The sequence below is a fragment of the Gossypium raimondii genome, chromosome 6 (assembly GCF_025698545.1).
Source record: "Gossypium raimondii isolate GPD5lz chromosome 6, ASM2569854v1, whole genome shotgun sequence".
Classification (NCBI taxonomy): Eukaryota; Viridiplantae; Streptophyta; class Magnoliopsida; order Malvales; family Malvaceae; genus Gossypium; species Gossypium raimondii.
This window is the reverse complement of record NC_068570.1, coordinates 2,566,920-2,590,044: the sequence shown is the minus strand read 5'-3', so window position 1 is coordinate 2,590,044 and position 23,125 is coordinate 2,566,920. Positions and strand designations below refer to the sequence as shown.

At 31.6% G+C, this 23,125-nt stretch overlaps 1 protein-coding gene and 1 long non-coding RNA gene across 12 annotated transcripts in view; one reads left to right on the top strand and one right to left on the bottom strand.

Annotated features, from left to right (window-relative positions):
- The window catches only part of LOC105772509 (uncharacterized), a 54,636-nt gene extending 33,044 nt beyond the window's left edge, over positions 1-21,592 (bottom strand). For 2 of the 11 annotated variants that reach the window (XM_012593799.2, XM_052632568.1), the window contains exon 1: positions 212-420. In XM_012593799.2, coding sequence (XP_012449253.2) covers positions 212-420 — 209 coding nt within the window. Of the gene's footprint in view, positions 1-211; positions 421-1,631; positions 2,258-3,059; positions 3,567-8,493; positions 8,851-9,538; positions 9,852-9,927; positions 13,194-16,056; positions 16,371-19,735; positions 19,924-21,090; positions 21,188-21,498 lie in introns of those variants that run through there. The other 9 variants (XR_008196884.1, XR_008196885.1, XR_008196883.1 and 6 more) reach the window with 9 other exon arrangements.
- On the top strand, positions 834-3,058 carry LOC128041886 (uncharacterized). Its single transcript, XR_008196892.1, has 3 exons — positions 834-1,020; positions 1,098-1,483; positions 2,759-3,058. It is a non-coding gene; the product is annotated as an uncharacterized LOC128041886 (long non-coding RNA).
- Positions 21,593-23,125: the final 1,533 nt, after the last annotated feature.

The window sequence follows — 23,125 nt, the reverse complement described above, 5'->3', positions numbered from 1 at the left end:
TGCTAAAAAAGTCAAAATCTCAAACATGTTTTGACCTTAGTAGCCCGAGCCAATCCCCCAGATCTACCGTAAATCATAGCAAAAAACAACGAAATGAATCTACAGTCGATTGGGGCCCCCATCATTTTGAGCTCGTTTCGCCCGTTCCATCACTCTCGAATATCCAAAAACAAATAAGGAAACATTTTTTTCCTTTTAACGGAGGACGTACCTGACGGCGGAATGGTTGAGAGGTTGACGTTGACGGAGGACATGAAGGTCGCCGCCTGCACAAAACTCCGTCAACAGACAGAACCATTTAGGGGAATTGATAACGGCGTAAAGCGAAGGTAAAAAAGGATGGTCTAAAAATTCGAGTATTTCCATCTCGGTCCTAGCTCTCCCTTCCTTACTCCTCGACGCTAGCTCTTTATTGTCCATCACTTTGGCTGCAAAAACGACATCGCTTTTGTTGCCTTTGTTATTGTTGTTGTTAGCATCGGCGGCATTGGTGTTGGGAGGCGGGGGTCGAGACTTGAGTTCGGCTAAGTAGACGGAGCCTATATCACCAGATCCGAGGCGGATGAAGCAGAAGTCGGATAGGGAGAAAGAGCCGTGAGCGGAGGGAGCAAGAGAGGAAGAGAGGAAGAGCCGGAGTTGGAGGCAGACCCTGAGCTGGTGCTGCGGTTAATTGTAGCAGTGGAAGTAGAGGTGAAGCTTAAGCTCTGTAGATCGTCGACTAAGTCGTGGAGAAACGACTCCATTGATAACAGCGAGAGAAGAGAAAAAAGAGAGAGATGGGTGAAAGAGAGTGTATTTGATATTTGAAGGGGATGATGGATGGATCGAGTTTGGTGTTCGGGCCCATATTTTTCTTTATTTGCACCGTGACAATTAATATACATATAAAAGGAAACAAATAAAAGGACTGAATTTATGTTGTGTTGGGTGTATCCGTGAAGTTTAATTATAATATAGCCAAAGTATTGAAAGATTCAACCTCTACAATCATAGTAGGCACATATGGTTACTTAGCCCCTGGTAAGACACGTCATGCTATTTCTTATGTTTTTTCATTTTGTTGTTGTTGAACTTAATGTGATTGTTGGTTATGACAGAATATGCATATTCGAATAAAGCGACAACGAAGTGCGATGTTTATAGTTTTGGGGTGGTGTTGATGGAACTAATAACAGGGAAGAAACCAGTGGATGCCGATTTCGGAGAGTATAAGAACATTGTATATTGGGTTACAACAAAGCTGGATACAAAGGAAGGGGTAATGGAGGTCATAGACAAGAACTTGTTGGGGTCATTTAAGGATGAGATGATTCAAGTTCTTAGAATTTCAATGTGTTGTACATGTAAGAATCCATCTCAACGTCCAACAATGAATGAGGTTGTTCAATTGTTGATTCAGACAGACCCTTGCTTAACAGATCCTTACAAGTTTTCAACAAAGACCAGAGAAGCATCAAATGTCACAGAGAACAAATCAGAAGAGGTAGAATCATAACAACTTAAAGCTTTTTCTCTTTTGATTAAATTATGCTGATTAGTGGCTTGTAGATTCTCTCTTTCCGTTTTCTTCTCTTGTGAGGACCTAAGGAATTTAGATCACTATAAACTGCTTTATGGCAACACACAGCATGTATATGAAATCATTGCATAGCTTCCAATAGCTTTGTTTTCTCTGTATGTATGTATGTATGAATTACATAACATCATCCTCCGATCTTTTGCACTTTATCATCCTTCAATGCCTCCTTTTATCTCATTAAAAGCAACACTAAGATTTAGAAGGTACTATATGTTTAGATGCTAAGAATTTTATAATAGGAGTCTGAACACGATGCCCGATTTTTTCAAATTTAGACCAATTGATATGCCTCATGATGGATGGTACCTCATCCTCTATAGCCTTACATAGTCTATACTGCCACCATAACTTAGGAAAGCAACGTAAACATTTTTTATGTTCTTCTACTTTATGTTCCAAAATCTCCACATTTTTTAGGACATTTGTTGCATCAGTCAGCCAATCTTCTACATATTTCTCGATTACTTGAGTCTGAGTATGCCTTTTAGCCGCTTCAACAGTATTTTGCACTCGAGGTTATTTTGTGATCAGACTTTGTCGTCGATCATTGAGGTCTTGAACAATTTTACGGAAACGAAACAAATGTCGAGCACCCCGGTCAACTTGCGTCACCAAGTAGTTTACTATCACTATTCCCAGATTATTAGAAGTAGTAACGAGACAAAAAGATGCAGCCATCTGAAAACGCAAATCAATAAGACATTTAATTCAATTATTCCAAACAAAGTCCATATTAAATATTGAGCTGGAAAAATAAATGAGGGAGGGAGAGATTATACCAAAGCCCAAAGCAATGTTGCTGTTGGGCTTACCTGAAAAGGCTCTTTTTTTTTTTGGTTTCTCATTCATCCTACAAGCAAAACAGAAATTAAGCCCCGCCACAAATAGAGCGAGTAGAGTGGTGGTGCTGGTATTTGGTGATGGAGGCTGAGGGCAATGGTGATGGGTTTAATAATGGGTGGAGCTTCGAAAAATGATTGTAATGAGCGTGTTGATTTTCGTAAGGTAATGGGTGAATGGCTATGGTGATGGTGTAAGACCGTGAAGGGTTTTTTAGAATTTGCAGAGAGTTGAAAATGAAGAGTTCTCACACACACACACACACACTCTCTCTCCCTCTTTTCTATGATTTTTCTGTGTTTTTTTTTTGAAGGAAAAAGCTAATTCGTTGCATTGCAGGTACATGCTAGTCTGTTGTCATTCAGGTACAGATGATTCATTATACAAGCCAAGGCAGGGACAAAAGGCAAAGGCAATGAGACACAATGGGCTTAACCAAAAAAGAAATGTTAAGGTTTGGTATCAATTTCTTCAATGACTTCAGCGTTGGCGTGAGCAATAGGTTGAACTAGACACCGTTGCATTCAAGGATTCTTTAATCTATTGCATCCAAACTTGAATTATTATTATCTGTTTTAAACCTAGTTTGACCAATTGAAGTCTGTTTCTATTGTAAAACAAATGGTAGACAACCATCCTGTGAGCAAACTTTGTATTTGGATTGGAATATTGCATTCCCAATAATTATTTGTAAGTAACTTTACACTCAGTTATTTAATTACATTTAATCAATTCAAAGAAATTTAGCTCAACAAGACATCAAGCTTTATTGCGACATTACTAGTGAAGATTCAAGCTTGTTGGTGTATGAATACTTGCCAAATGGCAGGGATCGTCTACATATACGTAGGAAAACGGAGTTTGATTGGGATACTAGGTACGAGATTGCAACCGGAACAGCTAAAAAATTTGAATAACTTCATCACAGATGTGGAAAGTTGGTGCTCCACCGCCATGTAAAATCAAGTAAAATGTTGTTAGATGAATATTTGAATCCAAAGATTTCAGATTTCCGACTTGCCAAGATTGTTCAAGCCAGTTGTGGCATCAGTATGACTCCACCCACCCGGTAGGTCCATTTCAACTATTCACTTTCCAAGACTAAATTACTAAAGCAAAGTTGTTTTTTCTTAGAAAACGGCTACACCTACAAAGTCAACGAGAAGAGCAATGTATGTCAGTTGTTCATACCCAAATATGTCACCTTAAACCTTAAATAAAACCTCAAAAATAAGAGAAAATAATATTATACTTCCAAATGTTAGATAATCAACCATTAAGCACTCTCGTACAAAGTTACAATACTTGAAAACAAGGGTAAAAAAATTTAACCCACAAGTGTGTACAAAAAAATGTTTAGTAAAAGATTAAGAAAGACTGGAAAATGGAGTTCTTGGAAATTAGGCACTTGTTTCTCGTCTTTCTTCACTTCAACAGGAAATCTTGACATTATATTTAAGTCCTCTAACAACCTTTTAAACATTTATAGCCATTAGAAGCAAAATAGTCCGTGCAAACACAAAAACCAACATTAAATGTAGTCTGCAGCTTCGTTGTATCAGTAGAAGCCTTTTCAAAATATGATTGTTGAACTCATTCTATCGATAGAAATTCTCTTGTACTGGTAGAACTCTAAGTGTTTCATTTGATATCGATAAAAGTCCAACGAATACTGAATTTTGACTTCTGTCATGACTTGTTTCGGTAAAAATCCATTAAATTCTTAGAATCACTAAACACAAGTAATTATTTATTTTCATGGCACATGAGTTAATAACACCTGAGTAAGTCATCGTCTTCTTAACAAAGAATTAATACATACAGAAAGCTGTTGTCTTTTTTGTATAAGCAAGAAAAGTTAAATTATTTTCTTCACTTAAAACTTTAAAAAACACCCTAATATTTATATGAATTAGGGTCCTTGATAATACATTGCGATACCTACATAGTTGTGGGCATGCAACAAACCAAAAATAAAAATAGCTATAGTATAATGTAAATTGATTGCAATATTATAGTAATTGTGTGCCTATTAGACTGAATAAATAAGATTTTATTATAAATGCTCAATTAATTATGTTATAATCACATTTGAGTAATGTCGAAACCATTTTCTTGAAAACAAGAATTGGAGTCGCCACCGATCCTTGATGGAGGTGTGATCAGCTCACCTTAAAAACGATTTTGGTTTACGAAACTTGAGAAAACAGGTTCGGGAGCCAGTTACGCCCGAGGAAGGGGTTAGCACCCTCGTAATGCCCAAAATCGGTACCAAATTGATCGTTTAATGTCTTGGTGTCGAAAATTTGAAAAGATTTTAAGAGAAAACTTTTTATTTTGAATGAATTAAAAATTAAGACATTCTTATTTCAAAGAATTTTAAACATCACACCCAGTAAGTTGGGGCGCAACATTTTTTAATCTTCAAAATTAAATGTCTTTTGATTTTTAAAACTCATGCGCTTAAACCTAAGAATGATATTCGGTTATTTAGGTAAAATGAAGAAAATCGAAACCAGTAAGTTAGGGCACAATTTCTCAAAATTCCAAATTCCAAATACTGAATATTGTCTTTATTTATTTATTTTTAGAAATTCTTATTTCGAGATGACAAAATGTCATATCCAGTGAGTTAGGACCTAACATTTTTAAATTCCCGAGAATAAGCTTTTATTTGAATTCGTGTTATTTTATTGCAAAATAAATACTTGGCTCTCTAAATTCATCGAAAGAATTGAAGCCAAGTAAGTTAGGACACGATCCTTCTCGAAAAACGTGAATGCCAAATATTTTAAAATTTAAGAAATAAAATGATTTTCATGCTTCAATAAAAAACGAACATTTTTAAAAACAAATACAAACATATTTTAAAATGCTAAAGAGAATATCACGAGCACAATCCAATAAAAGATAAAATAAAATAAAGTAACATAAAATAAAAACGAGTCAACTAATGTAAAAAAACCAAAAAAAAATGAGTTGAATTAAAACTTTTGTAATTAAATGGGTATAAAAGATTGATATTTTATAAACAACAAAACCATAAAATGCATGAAAATTCAATATACATATGTATGTGTATGTACATAAAATATGAGGAATATATGTAGGTATATATATTTTAAAATTATGAAACAAAAATATGTGTAAGTAAGTATATTTATTAATACGGTTACAAAAATTATGATATTTAGAAGTATATAAAAGTATGTGTATTTTAAGGGCAAATAACCAAAAAAAGCCCTTTTTTCAAAATTTACCGAAATAGGCCATTTTTTGATTATTTACCGGAATAGGCCATTTTTCGGATATGTCAAAAAATCGGCCAATTTCGATAAATTTTGAAAAAAGGGCTTTTTTGGTCATTTACCCGTATTTTAAGATATATATATCTACAAAATATATAAAAATGTATAAGTATAATATATAAATAAACTACGAAAACATGTATATATATGTGTAAAAATACGTATGTATATATATAAAATATAGAAAATGTATACGTATTATAAAATATATATGCATTTATATGATATAGTGTATACGCGTATAAATATATGGCTATAATAATAATACCATACTAATAATAATAATAATTTAAAATAAAAAAAATAATAGTAGTGTAAAAAAACCAGAAGGTCTATTTGTAATTCAAACAAAAATTTAAAAGCAAATTTGAAATAAACATAAATGCCCGAGCCCCATTGAACACACACACAACAAATGGGGACCAAAAGGGAAATTAATCCATTCTCCCAAAACGCTACGTTTCAGTAAGGACCAAAGTGAAACAAACATAAAACAGATGGTTAAAATTGTAAATATAAAAAATAAACTGCATTGAAAGCAACCCATAAGCAGAGGGACCAATTCACAAATGGCCCATTTTTAAAAAATACGCGGATCCTCCTCGGGTCGTTTTGGGTATAGGCTACACGGCGTCATTTTGGGGCCACTGAAACAGGCCCCAAACGACGTCGTTTTAAGCCCTATAAAAAACCAATTTTAAAAACCCTAAATCATTTCCCTTCTGCCATTTGAGGTTGCGCCGTTATTCCTTTTCTCTGCTGCTCCAAATTGTTCTCCCAACCGCCACAATGACGACAAGACCGCCACCTAGAAGAACTCGTCCCCTTTTTATTTTGTTTATTTGTTTTAAAAAAACAAGAAAGAAAAATCAAAAGGAACAAAACAGTAAACAGAAGAGGGAAGGCAAAAAAAAAAACCGATTCACCACCTTCAAAAGTTGTTTCTTATTATCCCTTGTTTCTGTGTTTTTTTGGATCTCCGATCGTGTAACCCTTTTTACAAGAAATATTTGGCTTTTTATCGCCCAAATCTTTTTTTTTAATTTGCTGTATGTATCGTCCTATTAATGTTGTTCGTGGTTTGCAGGTGTACTGGATTAAAGTACGTGGTCAAAGTGAGGGTGACGTCTTGACATGCGTGGTCAAATTGTTGTGCTGGAGACAGTTCTTCATGGCTTCTAACGCTGGGAAGAAGACTGCTGCTAGGGTTCTTTCTGCCTCTGTTTTGTATTTTGGACTAGTGCTAGGGTTACTAGTTTTGGGCCATTAGGCCAAATGTATCAAACCTTTATTTGGGCTGCGTAAATGGACTGGGTATTTTGTCATTATTTGGCTTTTATTTGATTTTTTTAATCAGGCCAAAATTGGCCTATTACAAGTAAAACATTACTACTGAATAAATAAAAATATCATAGATGCAACAATCTAAATAAAAAAGAAAACTACTAACAAAACAAGAACGTACTAATTAGCAAGCAGTAAAACTGTTTGACTGAATAAATAAAATGTACCATAGATGCTCAATTAATTATGTTATAATCAACATATGAGTATGACATTACGATTGAATAAATCAAACTATCCCCAATATAAATTGATGCAACCATCTAAATTAAAATAAAACTATGACCAAAATAAAACAAAAACTGTACTGACTAACAAGAAAGAAGGTTTTGCAACAGAGGCCTATGCGTGCTCATGGACAGTGCAAATAGGGATAGAGATGTGAGTGTCAAACGATTATTAAAAGGGATTCATTATCGGTAATCAAGAAATGCAACACAGACAAACCAAATAAATCAGAGATCGAAGTGTATTTGGGACATCAAGCTGCATATAACCAAATCCAGACTCTTGAGATTCAAATATACGAGTCTATCGGCAAATCAACTCACCTATTTCCTATCTACTGAAAGTTTTAAGCGAAGAGAATCGTTTTACCAGGAAGATTCGATTCTAACTTCATCGTGCGAAAAATGGAGAAGTGGGTGAGGAAGCCGGATTGAGTGAGACGACAATGGCCTGAACTCCGGAAGAAAGGACGACAATGAATGATCTTTCGAAGATAAGAATGAACAGAAAAGGGAATAAATGAAGGGAGTGCTTTGAGAAAGTAAAACCCTGAAAAAGAAAATGAAGGGAGTGCTTGGTTGTTTTGTATTTTATTTAGTTTTTGGCCTATTTTGTTTATTTTTTAACAAGCCCTGTAGCTTTTTTTATTCTTTAAACTTTATTTGCTTTTGTTAAATAAAATCTATTCCATTTTATAATAAAAAAGTGACTTTAAGTTTAAAAATTAAATCACTTCTATAACATTTTTAATTATTTAAATTTTGTATTAAATAAATATATAATTTTAAGGTAAATGTATAGATCTTTTTGTAATTATAAAAGTTATAATTTTATGATTAATGTCGAAAAATTTAATTATGTTATTAAAAGTATGTAGATTTAATATTATATTACTATTGTTAAGTAAAATAATATTATTATAATAAATTTTGTTAAATAACCTACAACAACAATACAAATATATCTAATTTATAATTATTTTTATTAAAAACTTGAATAATGATTAAAAAAATTGACATGATGCATTTAGAAAAATCGAAAAGACTAAACAATGCCTAAAACCTTCATAAAAGTTTTGAAATCATATATTTCGCTCAATCCAAAAATGAATTGAATACTTGGAAGGATTGATTGATCTAGATTGCAAGGATGTTGTGGGCAATATTGTTATCTACTGCTTTCTGGAATCACACCTAGTAAGGAATGGATGATTTCTGAAACTTTATCAAGAATGTTGTCACATTGTGGGGCTAAGTTGATAGGCAACGACTCTACCTAGAACTGGGAGATGATTAGGAAACCTAAGCCACTTGGAGAGCTAGGTATGATAATCTACCAAGCCCACATCATCAAAATTTAGGCTAAACCACCTACCCACTATTTACAGGAAATAAAATATTACACTTTCCTTTCTAAATATAATTTTACAAAATCTAAAACCTAATCAACCATTAAAGTCTCTAAATTTCTAATTCGACCCCTCATCTATTGCTCATGCTCCAATTTAATCATTTTCTACTTGTCTTTAATTAATGCATCCGAGTTTCGTTCCTGACAAGATTTAAACATAAAATTCACCAATTAATAAGAATTAATTCAAGAATAAATTGATTTGAATATGAAAATATACCAAATAAACATGCTATCAGAAGTAAATATCAAAATCCTTTGCTTAAATGTAAAAGTGAAAACAATAACAACATTAAGAAAAGAAGACCCAAACTGATCCACAAACTTAAAAAAAATTAGCAAACACGAGAGATCTACAAAAACAGAATTACATCAATAACATGACAGGAAACGACCAGTAACCCAAAGCAAATAACATTACACTACAAATTAAATTCATATGCTCCAACAAGAATTTCATTATGCATTTAGGCACAATAAAACATATTTGCGATTTGGGTATAAACCACAACTTTAAAAAACAAAACAAACAAGAAGCCAGTTATATATATTGACAAATTTCATAAAAAAAAACAAAACAAACAATAGGCCAGAATTCTCTCCCATTTCTATATTTTCGTACGCATACATTGAGAATTTGAAAAAAAGAAGAAGACAAGGAACAGAAGTCAAAGCTGAATTCTTCTAAATCGGTCTACCTAACAGTGAAAACATAATCATGCACTGCATATGCATACAACATGATAACACCTTGTACCATAAATGTGAAATTGTACATGCACACTATGTATGAGCTTACACAATATTGAGGCATCTTTAAAACTTGTACCTTTTGTAGTTTTAACTTATTTTTCTCTGCTTTCTCAATGTGTCAGTCTCGGTATTCAGAAGCCAAAGGTTTACGAAAAGCTCGTTTCCCATGTCAAAACATTAATATAACATTATTCATTTAATATGAATTACAAAAATAAATTTACAATAACTATAAAAATTTTATATATTCCTTAGTACACTGCTTCATACACGTCGGGTTCATACAACTCTTTCAAGTAGTATGCATGATTGATACAACCGTCAAATAGACCCACAAATAAATTTGGCAAGGCCTCGCTCAACTTTCTCACGATCCTAATCTTGCCAATCTACAAAAATAAGCAATTTACGTAGAATTTAGTAACAAAACTAAATGGAATATCATCAGAAATATCGAAATCTTACTTTTTTTTCCCCGCATTCATCTACATATTCATTGTAATGCCGGAAAACATTTGAGCAGAATCGTACAACAGCAGCGCTCAAGAGTTCGTAACTCTTTCGACTATAGTCATATACTTTATACAGCACCGATTTGTTATACAAAGCATGTACCCAGTTACTCAAATTTCCATCTAAACACTCATCTAAAGAATAAATAAAATTATTAAGCTCAAATACTCCTCTCTTCAGTATATAATCCACATTGATAAGAAACCGACACTTATCAGCGTCTGCCCAAATAAAAGGCAAATCAAGTAAGCACTTGGGGCTCATGTAATCCGTGTCAATGTGGACATAAACATGTATGTAAACCCCCAAAAAACTATGAAATTAAAATAAAGATACAAAAAATCAATCAACTTACAAAAATTCAGACTTGAGATAACGAATAAAACATCTTAGTTCAGGAGACAAATTGAAACGATCATAATCTAGCTTATCTGACCCGAACGGGTAATTTATGATGACGTCCATCAATTTTTTAAGTTCTTCAATGTCATCATTCGTCTTGCTCCTTGGTCTATCTAAATTAGGTAAAACTTTTACCCGACATTCAAAACCATTCCTCGTAATAAATAAACATTTAATTGGATTTTCCGTATAAATGCTTTTACATCTATGTTTATAAGTTTTTCAAGCCCAAATACGGGCAGCATCTTGAAATAACTTTACAAAATCCCTCATAATATAACTAAACCAGCTAGCCCTACTTCTCTGTGAACGCCTATGTTTCCAGTCACTCTTCTGTTTTTAAAAAAATTTCATTATATTTAAACAATATTCAAACGCAAGTAAACATTTCTTTTCATGACATGATTTGATGACAACTGAGTAAGTCATCATCATTGGCATGTATAATTAAGAACTTGTACATTTTAATAGCTACTGTCTTACCTTCATAAGTCAGAAAAGTTGAAGGAATTTTTTTTTAAAAAATTTTAAGACACCCTTATACGTATCTAAATTATAATCATTGATAACACAGTGCAGTACATCTATTGCTGTGGGCCTATAGAAAACCAGAAACAAAAATAACTATAGAGAAGTGAAGCTATGTTCAATGGAATTGTTTTCAACCAGAAAAAAAAAAGAAAGGGTATCAAATCAAGCTTGACCATTTCTATAAGAATCAAAAGAAAAAACATCAGGCACAAAAAAACAGTATATATATTCATTCAAATCGGTACATGAACTGTTCTAAAAAACCCAGATTCTAAAAAAATAAAAAGTACCTAATGATGTCTACCAACAAGAACGTACTAATTAGCAAGTAATAAAACTGTTTTACTGAATAAATAAAATGTACTATAAATGCTCAATTGATTATGTTATAATCAATATATGAGTATGACATTACGAGTCAATAAATGAGACAACAATGTAAATAGTTGCAACCATCTAAATTAAAATAAAACTAAGTCCTGATTAAAATAAAACAAAGATTGTACTGATTAACAATAAAGAAGGTTTTGCAACAGGCCTGAACGTGCTCATGGGCAGTACAAATAAGGATGGAGATGTGAGTGTCAAAAACGATTATTGCGGGCGATACATAATCAATAATAAAGAAATGCAACATAGAAAAACCAAATAAATCAGAGATTGGAGTGTATTTGGGATAGCAAGTCACATATAAATAGATTCAGACTCTTGAGATGCAAATATACGAGTCTATCGACAAATCAACTCACCCATTTCCTAGTTACTGAAAGTTTTAAGCGAAGAGAAACGTTTTACCTAGAAGATTCGATTCTAACTTCGTTGTGTAGAAAATGGAGTTGGCGAGAAAGCCGAACTGAGTGAGACGACGATACTCTGGAAGAAAGAACGAGAAGGGGAATTTCTTAAGGCTTTTGAATTTTTTCGGAGAGTGGGTGTCAAGCTGTGACTGATTGGGCTCTTTTAGTGGGTTTCTTGGTTTAATTTTTTTGTCTATGCGCAGCCTGTTTTGACTTTTTTGGGCTGACATTTATTTGTTTTCTTTACTTTATTTCTTAATAAAACCCAGTTGGTTTATTAAAAAAAATCAAGATAATTAAGAAAGTAAAAAAAGACAATATTTTTAAATTTTAATATAATTAAAATTAGAATTGAAGTTAGAATAGAATCTTTCAAGTAAAACGTTTCTCTTCGCTCAAAACTTTCAGTAGCTAGAAAATGGGTGAGTTGATTTGCCGATAGACTAATATATTTGTATTTCAAGAGTCTAAATCTGTTTATATGTAACTTGATATCCCAAATACACTCTAATCTCTGATTTATTTGGTTTTTCTATGTTGCATTTCTTTATTACTGATTATGTATCACCCTCAATAATCGTTTTTGACACTCACATCTCCATCCCTATTGCACTGCCCATGAGCACGCCCAGGCCTGTTGCAAAACCTTCTTTCTTGTTAATCAATACAATATTTGTTTTATTTTAATCAGGACTTAATTTTATTTTAATTTAGATGGTTGCATCTATTTACATTGTGGTCTCATTTATTGACTCGTAATGTCACTCATATTGATTATAACATAATCAATTGAGCATCTACGGTATATTTTATTTATTCAGTCAAATAGTTTTATTGATTGCTAATTAGTACGTTCTTGTTGGTAAACTATCTGATTCAGTAAAAAATTTCATCATTAGGTACTTTTTACTCTTTTAGAATTTGAGGTTTTTAGAACAGTTCATGTACTGATTTGAATAAATATATATACTTTTTTCTGTGCCTGATGTTTATCTTTTGATTCTTATATAAATGTCCAAGCTTGCTTTGATACCATTTCTTTTTTTCCTGATTGAAAACGATTCTATTGAACATAGTTTCTCCACTTATCTACAGTCATTTTTGTTTCTGGTTTGTTGTAGGCCCACAGCTATGGATGTACCACACTGTGTTATCAATGATTATAATTCAGATACGTATAAGGGTGTTTTAAAATTTTTAAATAAAGAAATTCCTTCAACTTTTCTGACTTATGAAGATAAGACAGCAGCTCTTAGAATGTACAAGTTCTTAGTTAAACATGCCAATGATGATGACTTACTCAGGTGTCATAAAATCGCATGCCGTGAAAAGAAATGTCTGATTGTGTTTGAATATTGTTTAAATATAATGAAATTTTTTGAAAAACAGAAGAGTTACTGGAAACATAGGCGTTCACAGAGGAATAGGGCTAGCTGGTTTAGTTATATTAGAAGGGATTTTGTAAATATATTTCTAGATGTCGCCAGATTTGGGCTAGAAAACTGATAAAAGTAGATGTAAAAGCATTTATACTGAAAACCCAATTAAATGTTTTTTTATTACGAGGAATGGTTTTGAATGTCGGCTAAAAGTTTTACCTAATTTAGATGGACCAAGGAGTAAGATGGATGATGACAGTGAAGAACTTAAAAAATTGATGGACGTCATCATAAATTACCCGTTTGGGTCAGATAAGCCAGATTATGATTGTTTCATTTTGTCTTTTGAACTGAGTTTTTTTTCGTTATCTCAAGTCTAAATTTTTGTAAGTTGATTGATTATTGTATTTTTATTTTAATTTCATAGTTTTTTGGGGGTTTACTTGCATGTTTATGTCCACATTGACAGGGATTACATAAGCCCTAGGTGCTTACTTGATTCGCCTTTTATTTGGGAAGACGTTGATAAGTATCGGTTTCTTATCAATGTGGATTATCTCCTGAAGAGAGGAGTATTTGAGCTTAACAATTTTAATTATTCTTTAGATAAATGTTTAGATGAAAATTTAAGTAACTAGGTACATGCTTTGTATAACATAGGCGTTCACAGAGGAGTAGGGCTAGCTGGTTTACTTATATTAGGAGGGATTTTGTAAAGATATTTCAAGATGCTGCCCGTATTTGGGCTAAAAAAAATTGATAAACATATATGTAAAAGTATTTATACAGAAAACCCAATTAAATGTTTGTTTATTACGAGGAATGGTTTTGAATGTCGGGTAAAAGTTTTACCTAATTTAGATGGACCAAGAAGCAAGATGAATGATGACATTGGAGAACTTAAAAAATTCATAGACGTCATCATAAATTACCTGTTCGGGTCAGATAAGCCAGATTATGATCGTTTCAATTTGTCTCTTGAACTGAGATGTTTTCTTCGTTATCTCAAGTTTGAATTTTCATAAGTTGATTGATTTTTTGTATCTTTATTTTAATTTCATAATTTTTTAGGGGTTTACATGCATGTTTATGTTCACATTGACAGGGATTACATGAGCCCCAAATGCTTACTTGATTCGCCTTTTATTTGGGGAGACACTGATAAGTGTCGGTTTCTTATCAATGTGGATTATCTCCTGAAGAGAGGAGTATTTGAGCTTAACAATTTTAATTATTCTTTAGATAAATGTTTAGATGAAAATTTAAGTAACTGGGTACATGCTTTGTATAACAAACCGGTGCTATATAAAGTAAATGACTATAGTCGAAAGAGTTACGAACTCTTGAGCGCTGCTGCTGTTGTACGATTCTGCTCAAATATTTTCCAGCATTACAATGAATATGCAGATGAATGCGGGGAAAGAAAAGTAAGATTTTGATATTTCTGATAATATTGTATTTAGTTTTGTTACTAAATTCTACTTAAATTGCTTATTTTTGTAGATTGGCAAGATTAGGATCGTGAGAAAGTTGAGCGAGGCCTTGCCAAATTTATTTGTGGATCTATTTGACGGTTATATCAATCATGCATACTGCTTGGAAGAGTTGTATGAACCCGACGTGCATGAAGCAGTGTACTAAGGAATATATAAAATTTTTATAATTATTGTAAATTTATTTTTGTAATTCATATTAATGAATAAAGTTATTTTAATGTTTTGACATAGAAAACGAGCTTTTCGCAAACCTTTGGCTTCTGAATACCGAGACTGACACATTGACAAAGCAGAGAAAAGTAAGTTAAAACTACAAAAGGTACAAGTTTTAAAGATGCCTCAAAGTTGTGTAAGCTCATACATAGTTTGCATGTACAATTTCACATTTATGGTAGAAGGTGTTATCATGTTGTATGCATATGCAGTGTATGATTATGTTTTCACTGTTAGGTAGACCGATTTAGAAGAACTCAGCTTTGACTTCTGTTCCTTGTCTTCTTTTTTTTTTTAAATTCTCATTGTATACGTACGAAAATATGAAAATGGGGAAGAATTCTGGCCTATTGGTTGTTTTGTTTTTTATGAATTTTGTCAATATATATGACTGGCTTTTTATTTGTTTTGTTTTTTTTAAATTTTGGTTTATACTCAAATTGCAAATATGTTTTATTGTACCTAAATGCATAATGAAATTCTTGTTGGAGCGTATGAATTTAATTTGTAGTGTAATGCTAGTTGCTTTAGGTTACTGGCTGTTTCCTGTCATGTTATTAATGTAATTTTTGTTTATGTAAATCTCTCGTGTTTGCTCATTTTTTTTAAGTCTGTGGATTAATTTGGGTCTTCTTTTAATAATGTTGTTATTGTTTTCACTTTTACATTTAAGCAAAGGGTTTTGATATTTACTTTTGATTGCATGTTTATTTGGTATATTTTACGTATTCAAATCAATTTATTCTTCTTGAATTAATTCCTATTAATTGGTGAATTTTATATTTAAATCTTGTCGAACTAAATTGAATGCATTAATTCAAAGACAAGTAGAAAATGATTAAATTGGAGCATGAGCAATAGAATAGGGGTCGAATTAGAAATTTAGAGACATTTAAGGGTTGATTAGGTTTTTGATTTTGTAAAATTATATTTAGAAAGGAAAATCTAATATTTTATTTCATGTAAATAGTAGGTAGGTGGTTTAGCCTAAATTTTGATGATGTAGGCTTGATAGATTATCATACCTAGCTCTCCAAGTGGTTTAGGTTTCCTAATCATCTCCTAGTTCTAGGTAGAGTCGTTGCTCTCAACTTAACCTCCTCACAAGAAAATCTGGATTTATTTCAATCTATTTTGAATTTTGGATTGGATTCCTTTGAATTTTAAATGTTCAGGTTTCAATTTGATACTCAAGTTTTGTTTTATCTCAATTAAGTACTTGATTTTGATATTGAATTTGATATGAATTTTTTACTCCAAATATTAAAAACAAATTTCAGTACTTAGTGGTGAAAACAATCTTTTACCATTTTCACCACCGAAACCAGATTTAGATACTTACAAAATCCAACATTAAATGTATACAATTGGTAAAAACAAATCAAAATGCACTTTACGATTTGTATTACATAAGTCAAAATTTCACGAATAAGCTAAGGAAAAAACGAGTCTGCAATCTTCAATCAGCGAACACAACAGTACTAAACCAAATCAAAAAGGGATGATTTCTCACCACGATCACGCCTAACTTGCAACATGCATCAGCCCACAATGTGACAACATTCTTGATAGAGTTACTAAAGTTGCAAAAAAGAATGATTTCAGAAGCAGTACATAACAATATTGCCCACAACATCCTTGAAATCTAGATCAATCAATCCTTCCAAGTATTCAATTCATTTTTCGATTGAGCGAAATATATGTTTTCAAAACTTTTATGAAGGTTTCAGGCATTGTTTAGTCATTTCGATTTTTCTAAATGCATCATGTCAATTTTTTTAATCATTATTCAAGTTTTTAATAAAAATAATTAGAAATTAGAGATATTTGTATTGTAGTTTTAGGTTATTTAACAAATTTTATTATAATAATATTATTTTACTTAACAATAGTAATATAATATTAAATCTACATACTTTTAATAACATAATTAAATTTTTCATAAATTACTCATAAAATTATAACTTTTTATAATTACAAAAAATTATATATACATTTACCCTAAAAATTATATATTTATTTAATACAAAATTTAAATAATTAAAAAATGTAATAGAAGTGATTTAATTTTTTAAACTTAAAGTCATTTTTTTATTATAAAAAGGACTAAATTTTATTTATCAAAAGCAAATAAAGTTTAAATAATAAAAAAAGCTACCAGGCTTGTTAAAAAAAACAAAATAGGCCCAAAAGCTAAATAAAATACAAAACAACCAAGCACTCCCTTCATTTTCTTTTTCAAGGTTTTAGTTTCTCAAAGCACTCCTCTTTCTGTTCACTCTTATCTTCGAAAGAACGCTCATTGTCGTCCTTTCTTCAAGAGTTCAGGCCATTGTCGTCTCACTCAATCCGGCTTCCTCACCCACTTCTCTATTTTTCGCACGACGAAGTTAGAATTGAATCTTCCAAGTAAAACGTTTCTCTTCACTTAACTTTCAGTAGCTAGGAAATGGGTGAGTTAATTTGCCGATAGACTCGTATATTTGAATCTCAAGAGTCTGAATCTGTTTATATACAACTTGATATCCCAAATACACTCCGATCTCTGATTTATTGTTTGTCTATGTTACATTTCTTGATTGTCAATAATGAATCCCCTTCAATAATAGTTTCTGACACTCACATCTCTATCCTTATTTGCACTACCCATGAACATGCACGGGCCTCTATTGCAAAATCTTTTTTCTTGTTAGTCAGTACAGTTTTTGTTTTATTTTGGTCATAGTTTTATTTTAATTTAGATGGTTACATCAATTTACATTGGGGATAGTTTGATTTATTCAATCGTAATGTCATACTCATATGTTGATTATAACATAATTAATAGAGCATCTATGGTACATTTTATTTATTCAGTCAAAGAGGTTTACTGCTTGCTAATTAGTACGTTCTTGTTTTATTAGTAGCTTTCTTTTTATTTAGATTGCTACATCTATGATATTTTATTTATTCAAGAGTAATGTTTTACTCAAATGTGATTACAACATAATTAATTAAGCATTTATAATAAAATCTTATTTATTCAGTCTAATAGGCACACAATTATTATAACATTGCAATCAATTTACATTATACTATAGTTATTTTTATTTCGGTTTGCTACATGCCCACAATTATGTAGGTATCGCAATTTGTTATCAAAGACCCTAATTCATATATGTATTAAGGTGTTTTCAAGTTTCAAGTGAAGAAAATAATTTAACTTTTCTTGCTTATACAAAAAAGACAACAGCTTTCTGTATGTATTAATTCTTTGTTAAGAAGACGATGACTTACTCAGGTGTTATTAACTCATGTGCCATGAAAATAAATAATTACTTGTTTTTAGTGATTCTAAGAATTTAATGGATTTTTACCAAAACAAGTCAAGACAGAAGTTAAAATTCAATATCCGTTGGACTTTAATCGATATCAAATGAAACACTTAGAGTTCTACCAGTACAAGAGAATTTCTATCGATAGAACGAGTTCAACAATCATATTTTGAAAAGACTTCTACTAATACAACGAAGCTGCAGACTACATTTAATGTTGGTTTTTGTGGTTGCAATGACTATTTCAATTCTAATGGCTACAAATGTTCAAAAGGTTGTTAGAGGACTTAAATACAATGTTAAGATTTCCTGTTGAAGTGAAGAAAGACGAGAAACAAGTGCCTAACTTCCAAAAACTCAATTTTCCAATCTTTCTTAATCTTTTACTAGACATTTTTTGTACACACTTGTAGGTTAAATTTTTTTACCATTCTTAGAATATACAAGTTCTTAGTTAAACATGCCAATGATGATGACTTAATCAGATGTCATCAAATCGTATGTCATGAAAAGAAATGTTTGCTTGCGCTTGAAGATTGTTTAAATATAACGAAATTTTTTGAAAAAGAGAAGAGTGACTGGAAACATAAGCATTCACAGAGGAGTAGGGCTAGCTGGTTTAGTTATATTATGAGGAATTTTGTAAAGATATTTCAAGATGCTACCCGTACTTGGGCTAGAAAAACTGATAAAAGTAGATGTAAAAATATTTATACGGAAAACCCAATTAAATGTTTGATTATTATGAGGAATGGTTTTGAATGTCGGGTAAAAATTTTACCTAATTTAGATGGACCAAGGAGCAAGATGAATGATGACATTGAAGAACTTAAAAAATTGATGGACGTCATCATAAATTACCCGTTCGGGTTAGATAAGCCAGATTATGATCGTTTCAATTTGTCTCCTGAACTAAGATATTTTCTTCGTTATCTCAAGTCTGAATTTTTGTAAGTTGATTAATTTTTTGTATCTTTATTTTAATTTCATAGCTTTTCTGGTATTTACTTGCATGTTTATGTCTACATTTAGAGCAAACCAAATATAATGACAAGCAGCATTGGCAAATACATAATCAGTCACTTTCCAATGATAGAAATAATTACCATGTGAAGGGGGCTCTTACCTTCATTTAGGGCAACAATACATCATCAAAATAGAAACAACTATTTGGGGTAAAGCAAGCCTTTGGTTAAAATTCTCTGCCCAAAGCTAACGAACTTCAGTTCTAGTTCCCTAAAGGTGCTAGGAGCCTCGTACCCATTCAAAACAACAAGTAGAGCATGACACATAGTCCTAACAAAACTGAGTCCACTCATTCATCTTGGAAAAAGGAAGACATTTTCACACAACGACTCGACTTCTTTGTACCTTAGTATTACTCAAGTTTTATACAAGAAGTTTAAGGCTCATTATCACCTTCTTAGTGACAACAAGAGCAAACACAATGCAATGACAAGCAGTATAAGCAAATGAAAAATAAGTCAATTTACAAGGATAGGAATAATTATGATAGCACTAACCTTCATTTAGAGCAAACCAATTATAATGACGAGCAGCATGGGAAAATGCATAATCAATCACTTTCCAATTATAGAAATAATTATGATGTGAAAAGGGGCTCTAACCTTCATTTAGGGCATCAATATTGTAAGATTTAACGGATCCAAATGAAGCAGAGGTTCTATATCCACCCACTGCAGCTGCATAAATCCCTCCATGCCCGTTGTGCCACATTCTGAATATAAGGTACATCATCCTTCGATAAATTATGGACCAATCTATCACTTTGACACTCTAATCTGCCATTTAATCTCTGTTAAGAGACAAAAGTGTTATCATTTTAATATATTAAGACATAAAAATAAGAACCAATATATAAATAAGATAAATGTATTTAAAGCATGAACATAAAAAATGTAATAGAAATTATGTAACAAGAATAATAAACATATAATAAAAAGGGTAACATAATAATAATAATAATAATTATTATTATTATTATTATTATTATGAATTTTTAAAGTATAAAAGAGATATAAATAATAAATAATAAATAATAAAATGATATAATAAAATAACTATATAAATATAAAAATTTATAAAAGTAAATAAATAAAACTAAAAAATAATGCGACACTAATTAATAAAATAATATAATAATAACGAATAAATAAATAAAAGGAAAATAAAACTGATGATAAAATAATTAATGATAATAAGAGGACAAAAAAAGGATTTAGGCGATAGATTAGAAAAATAAAAAAGATAATAAAGTAATAAAGTAAATCGGCTGCCTTAGGTGAGTGTTTTTCTTCCCTATTTACTCTATTTTGTAGATAAAATAAATAAATAAAAATAAAAATAATAAAACTTAGACATAAAATTAAGAAGAAATCAAACAAATATCACCTTAAAAATAAAAGCTCAAATCTTTTTTTGTTTTTTTTATTCAATCTTCCAAAAGCCCCAAGAAGAAAAAATCTATTGTTCATTGTGGCTTTTTTATAGCCGTCTTACAATTTTTTGTTTCTATTTTCTTGCCGTTTTGCTATTTGACTTTTCTGCTATTGCGTGTGGCTTCGTTTTGCAGGTACCAGAGGCTGACGGTGGTGGCAGAGGTGGCGTGCGTGAGGGTGGCAGAGGCGGCAGTGGCTAGGGTTAGATTAGGATTTCAGTTGGCTGAAATTTTTTAAGTTTTGTGGGCTGTTGGGCTGTTATTATTTTGGGCTTGTAATCATAACAACTTAAAGCTTTTTCTCTTTTGATTAAATTATGCTGATTTAAATCACTATAAACTACTTTATGGCAACACACAGTGTAATAGCCCATTTTGCCCGGGCCCAATTAGAACCCAAATAAATAAAATAAAAAGTCAAAAACATCTAAATGCAGCCTAAATTGCAAAAATTAAACCCAATATAAAATCCAAAAGGCCCAAATTACAGCCCACGCTATTGAACAGTTTTAGAAAAAACCTAACCCTAGTAGCAGTTTCAGTGGCGCCGCAACCATCGGGCCATCACCGCGCTTATGTGCCAGCGGTTGTCACGCTCCCTGCACGTTCGTGCACGTTGCACCTACAATGGACCACGAATAGCAAGTGAGAGGTAGAGATAACAGGAAATATAGCAAAGATTCAGGAGATTTTTTTTCTCTAGGATTCGAATATAAAAAGGGAATTGATTTCTGTAATGGGGGTTAGACAAATTTTGTATTGAAAATTAAAGAAAAGAAAAAAGAAAAACAAAAAAAGCAAGGATTTTTGAAGGTGACGAATTTTGTTTTTTTCCCTCTGTTCTTTTTACTGTTTTTTACTTTATTTTGTTTTTCTTTTGTTTCTTAAAACAAAAAAAAAAAACCAAGGAAAGGGAGTAGAGGAGAAACTTACCGGCGTGGTATCGTTGAAGGCCCCTTCCATCGGAGCAGGGGGAAGTTTGAAACGGCAGAGGGCTACGGCGCATTTGTGGAGTGGCTGAAGAAGTAATTTTTAGGGTTTTAAAATTGGCTTTTATAGGGCATTAAACGACGTCGTTTAGAGCCTGTTTCAGTGGCCCCAAAACGGCGTCGTGTAGCCTATATCCAGGCGCAACCCGATCCGACCCGGAGAGGATCCGCGCATTTCTTCAAAATGGGCCATTTGCGCGATTGGTCCCTCTGTTTTTTGCAGTGTTTTTAAATTTTTTTTATTTCTTTTAAATTTTGCAAAATATTTTATTACTGTTTCAAATGGGTCCATTGCTGCGCAGCGTTTTGGGAGGTTTGGGTAAATTTCTTTTTCGGTCCTCCTCCTGTTGCGCGTGTTTTAATTTGATCCCTTTCTTGTTTTCTATTTTTTTGAATTTAGCTTTTAAATTCTGTTGATTTTCAATTTAATCCTTAATCTTTCATTTTAGGCTTTTTTTAGTTTATTTTATTAATATTGTTATTATTATTTTTTATTATTACTATTATTGTTATATTATATTTTTATTATTATCTTACATATATATGCGCGTATGCATGTTATTACATATATGTATATGTTCTAAACGTTTTAAATATATATACATATTATATGCATATTTTATTATTATTTTATTTTCATAGTTTTATATATATATATATGTATATACGTTTATATTTTATAATATTTATATGTTTTCCCGTACTATATAATTTATATATGTTTATACATTTTATATAATTTATACATATTTTGTAAACATATATACATATAATTTAAATTAGAGTGTTTATTTCATATTGTACATTTTTTTACCTTTTAGAAAATATATATTTTGATTTTAGCAAAACATTACAATTATTTTCTTTTGATTCAAAGGCTTTTTAAATTAAAGGGATATTCAAAGTTTGGGATTTTCGAGGAAATTGAGCCCTAACGTATTGGGTTCCGATTTTCTTTGTTAATCCTATATAACCGAGAATATTCTTTATTTAAAATGCATAAGTATAAAAATCATTTTCGGGAACTTAATTTGTGGTGTCCTAACGTATTGGGCATGACATATTGCTTTCTCGAAATGAAGATTTTCTTTAAAAACTAAAAAGCGATATTCAAAGTTCGGGGGTTTTGAGAAATTGTACCCTAAGGTATTGGGTCTCGATTTCTTTATCTAACTTGAACAATTGATTATCCTTTTCAAGTTTCATCATTTGAGTTTTAAAAAAAATCTTTTTAATCCTCGACATTAAGACATTAAATAATCAGTTTGGTATCGATTTTTTGGGCGTTACGAGAGTGCTAACCCTTCCTTGTGCGTAACTGACTCCCGAATCCATTTTCTCAAATTTCATAGACCAAAATAATTTTTAAGATGAGCTGATTATATCTCAATAAATGATCGGTGACGACTCCAGGTTTTTTTTGTTTTTAAAAGTCAACAGCTAATTTTTTGTTTTCAAAAATGGTTTCGGCACACAGCATGTATATGAAATCCCTGCATAGCTTCTAATAGCTTTGCTTTCTCTGTATGTGTGTATGTATGTATTACAAGGACCCGGCACCAAAGCAAACA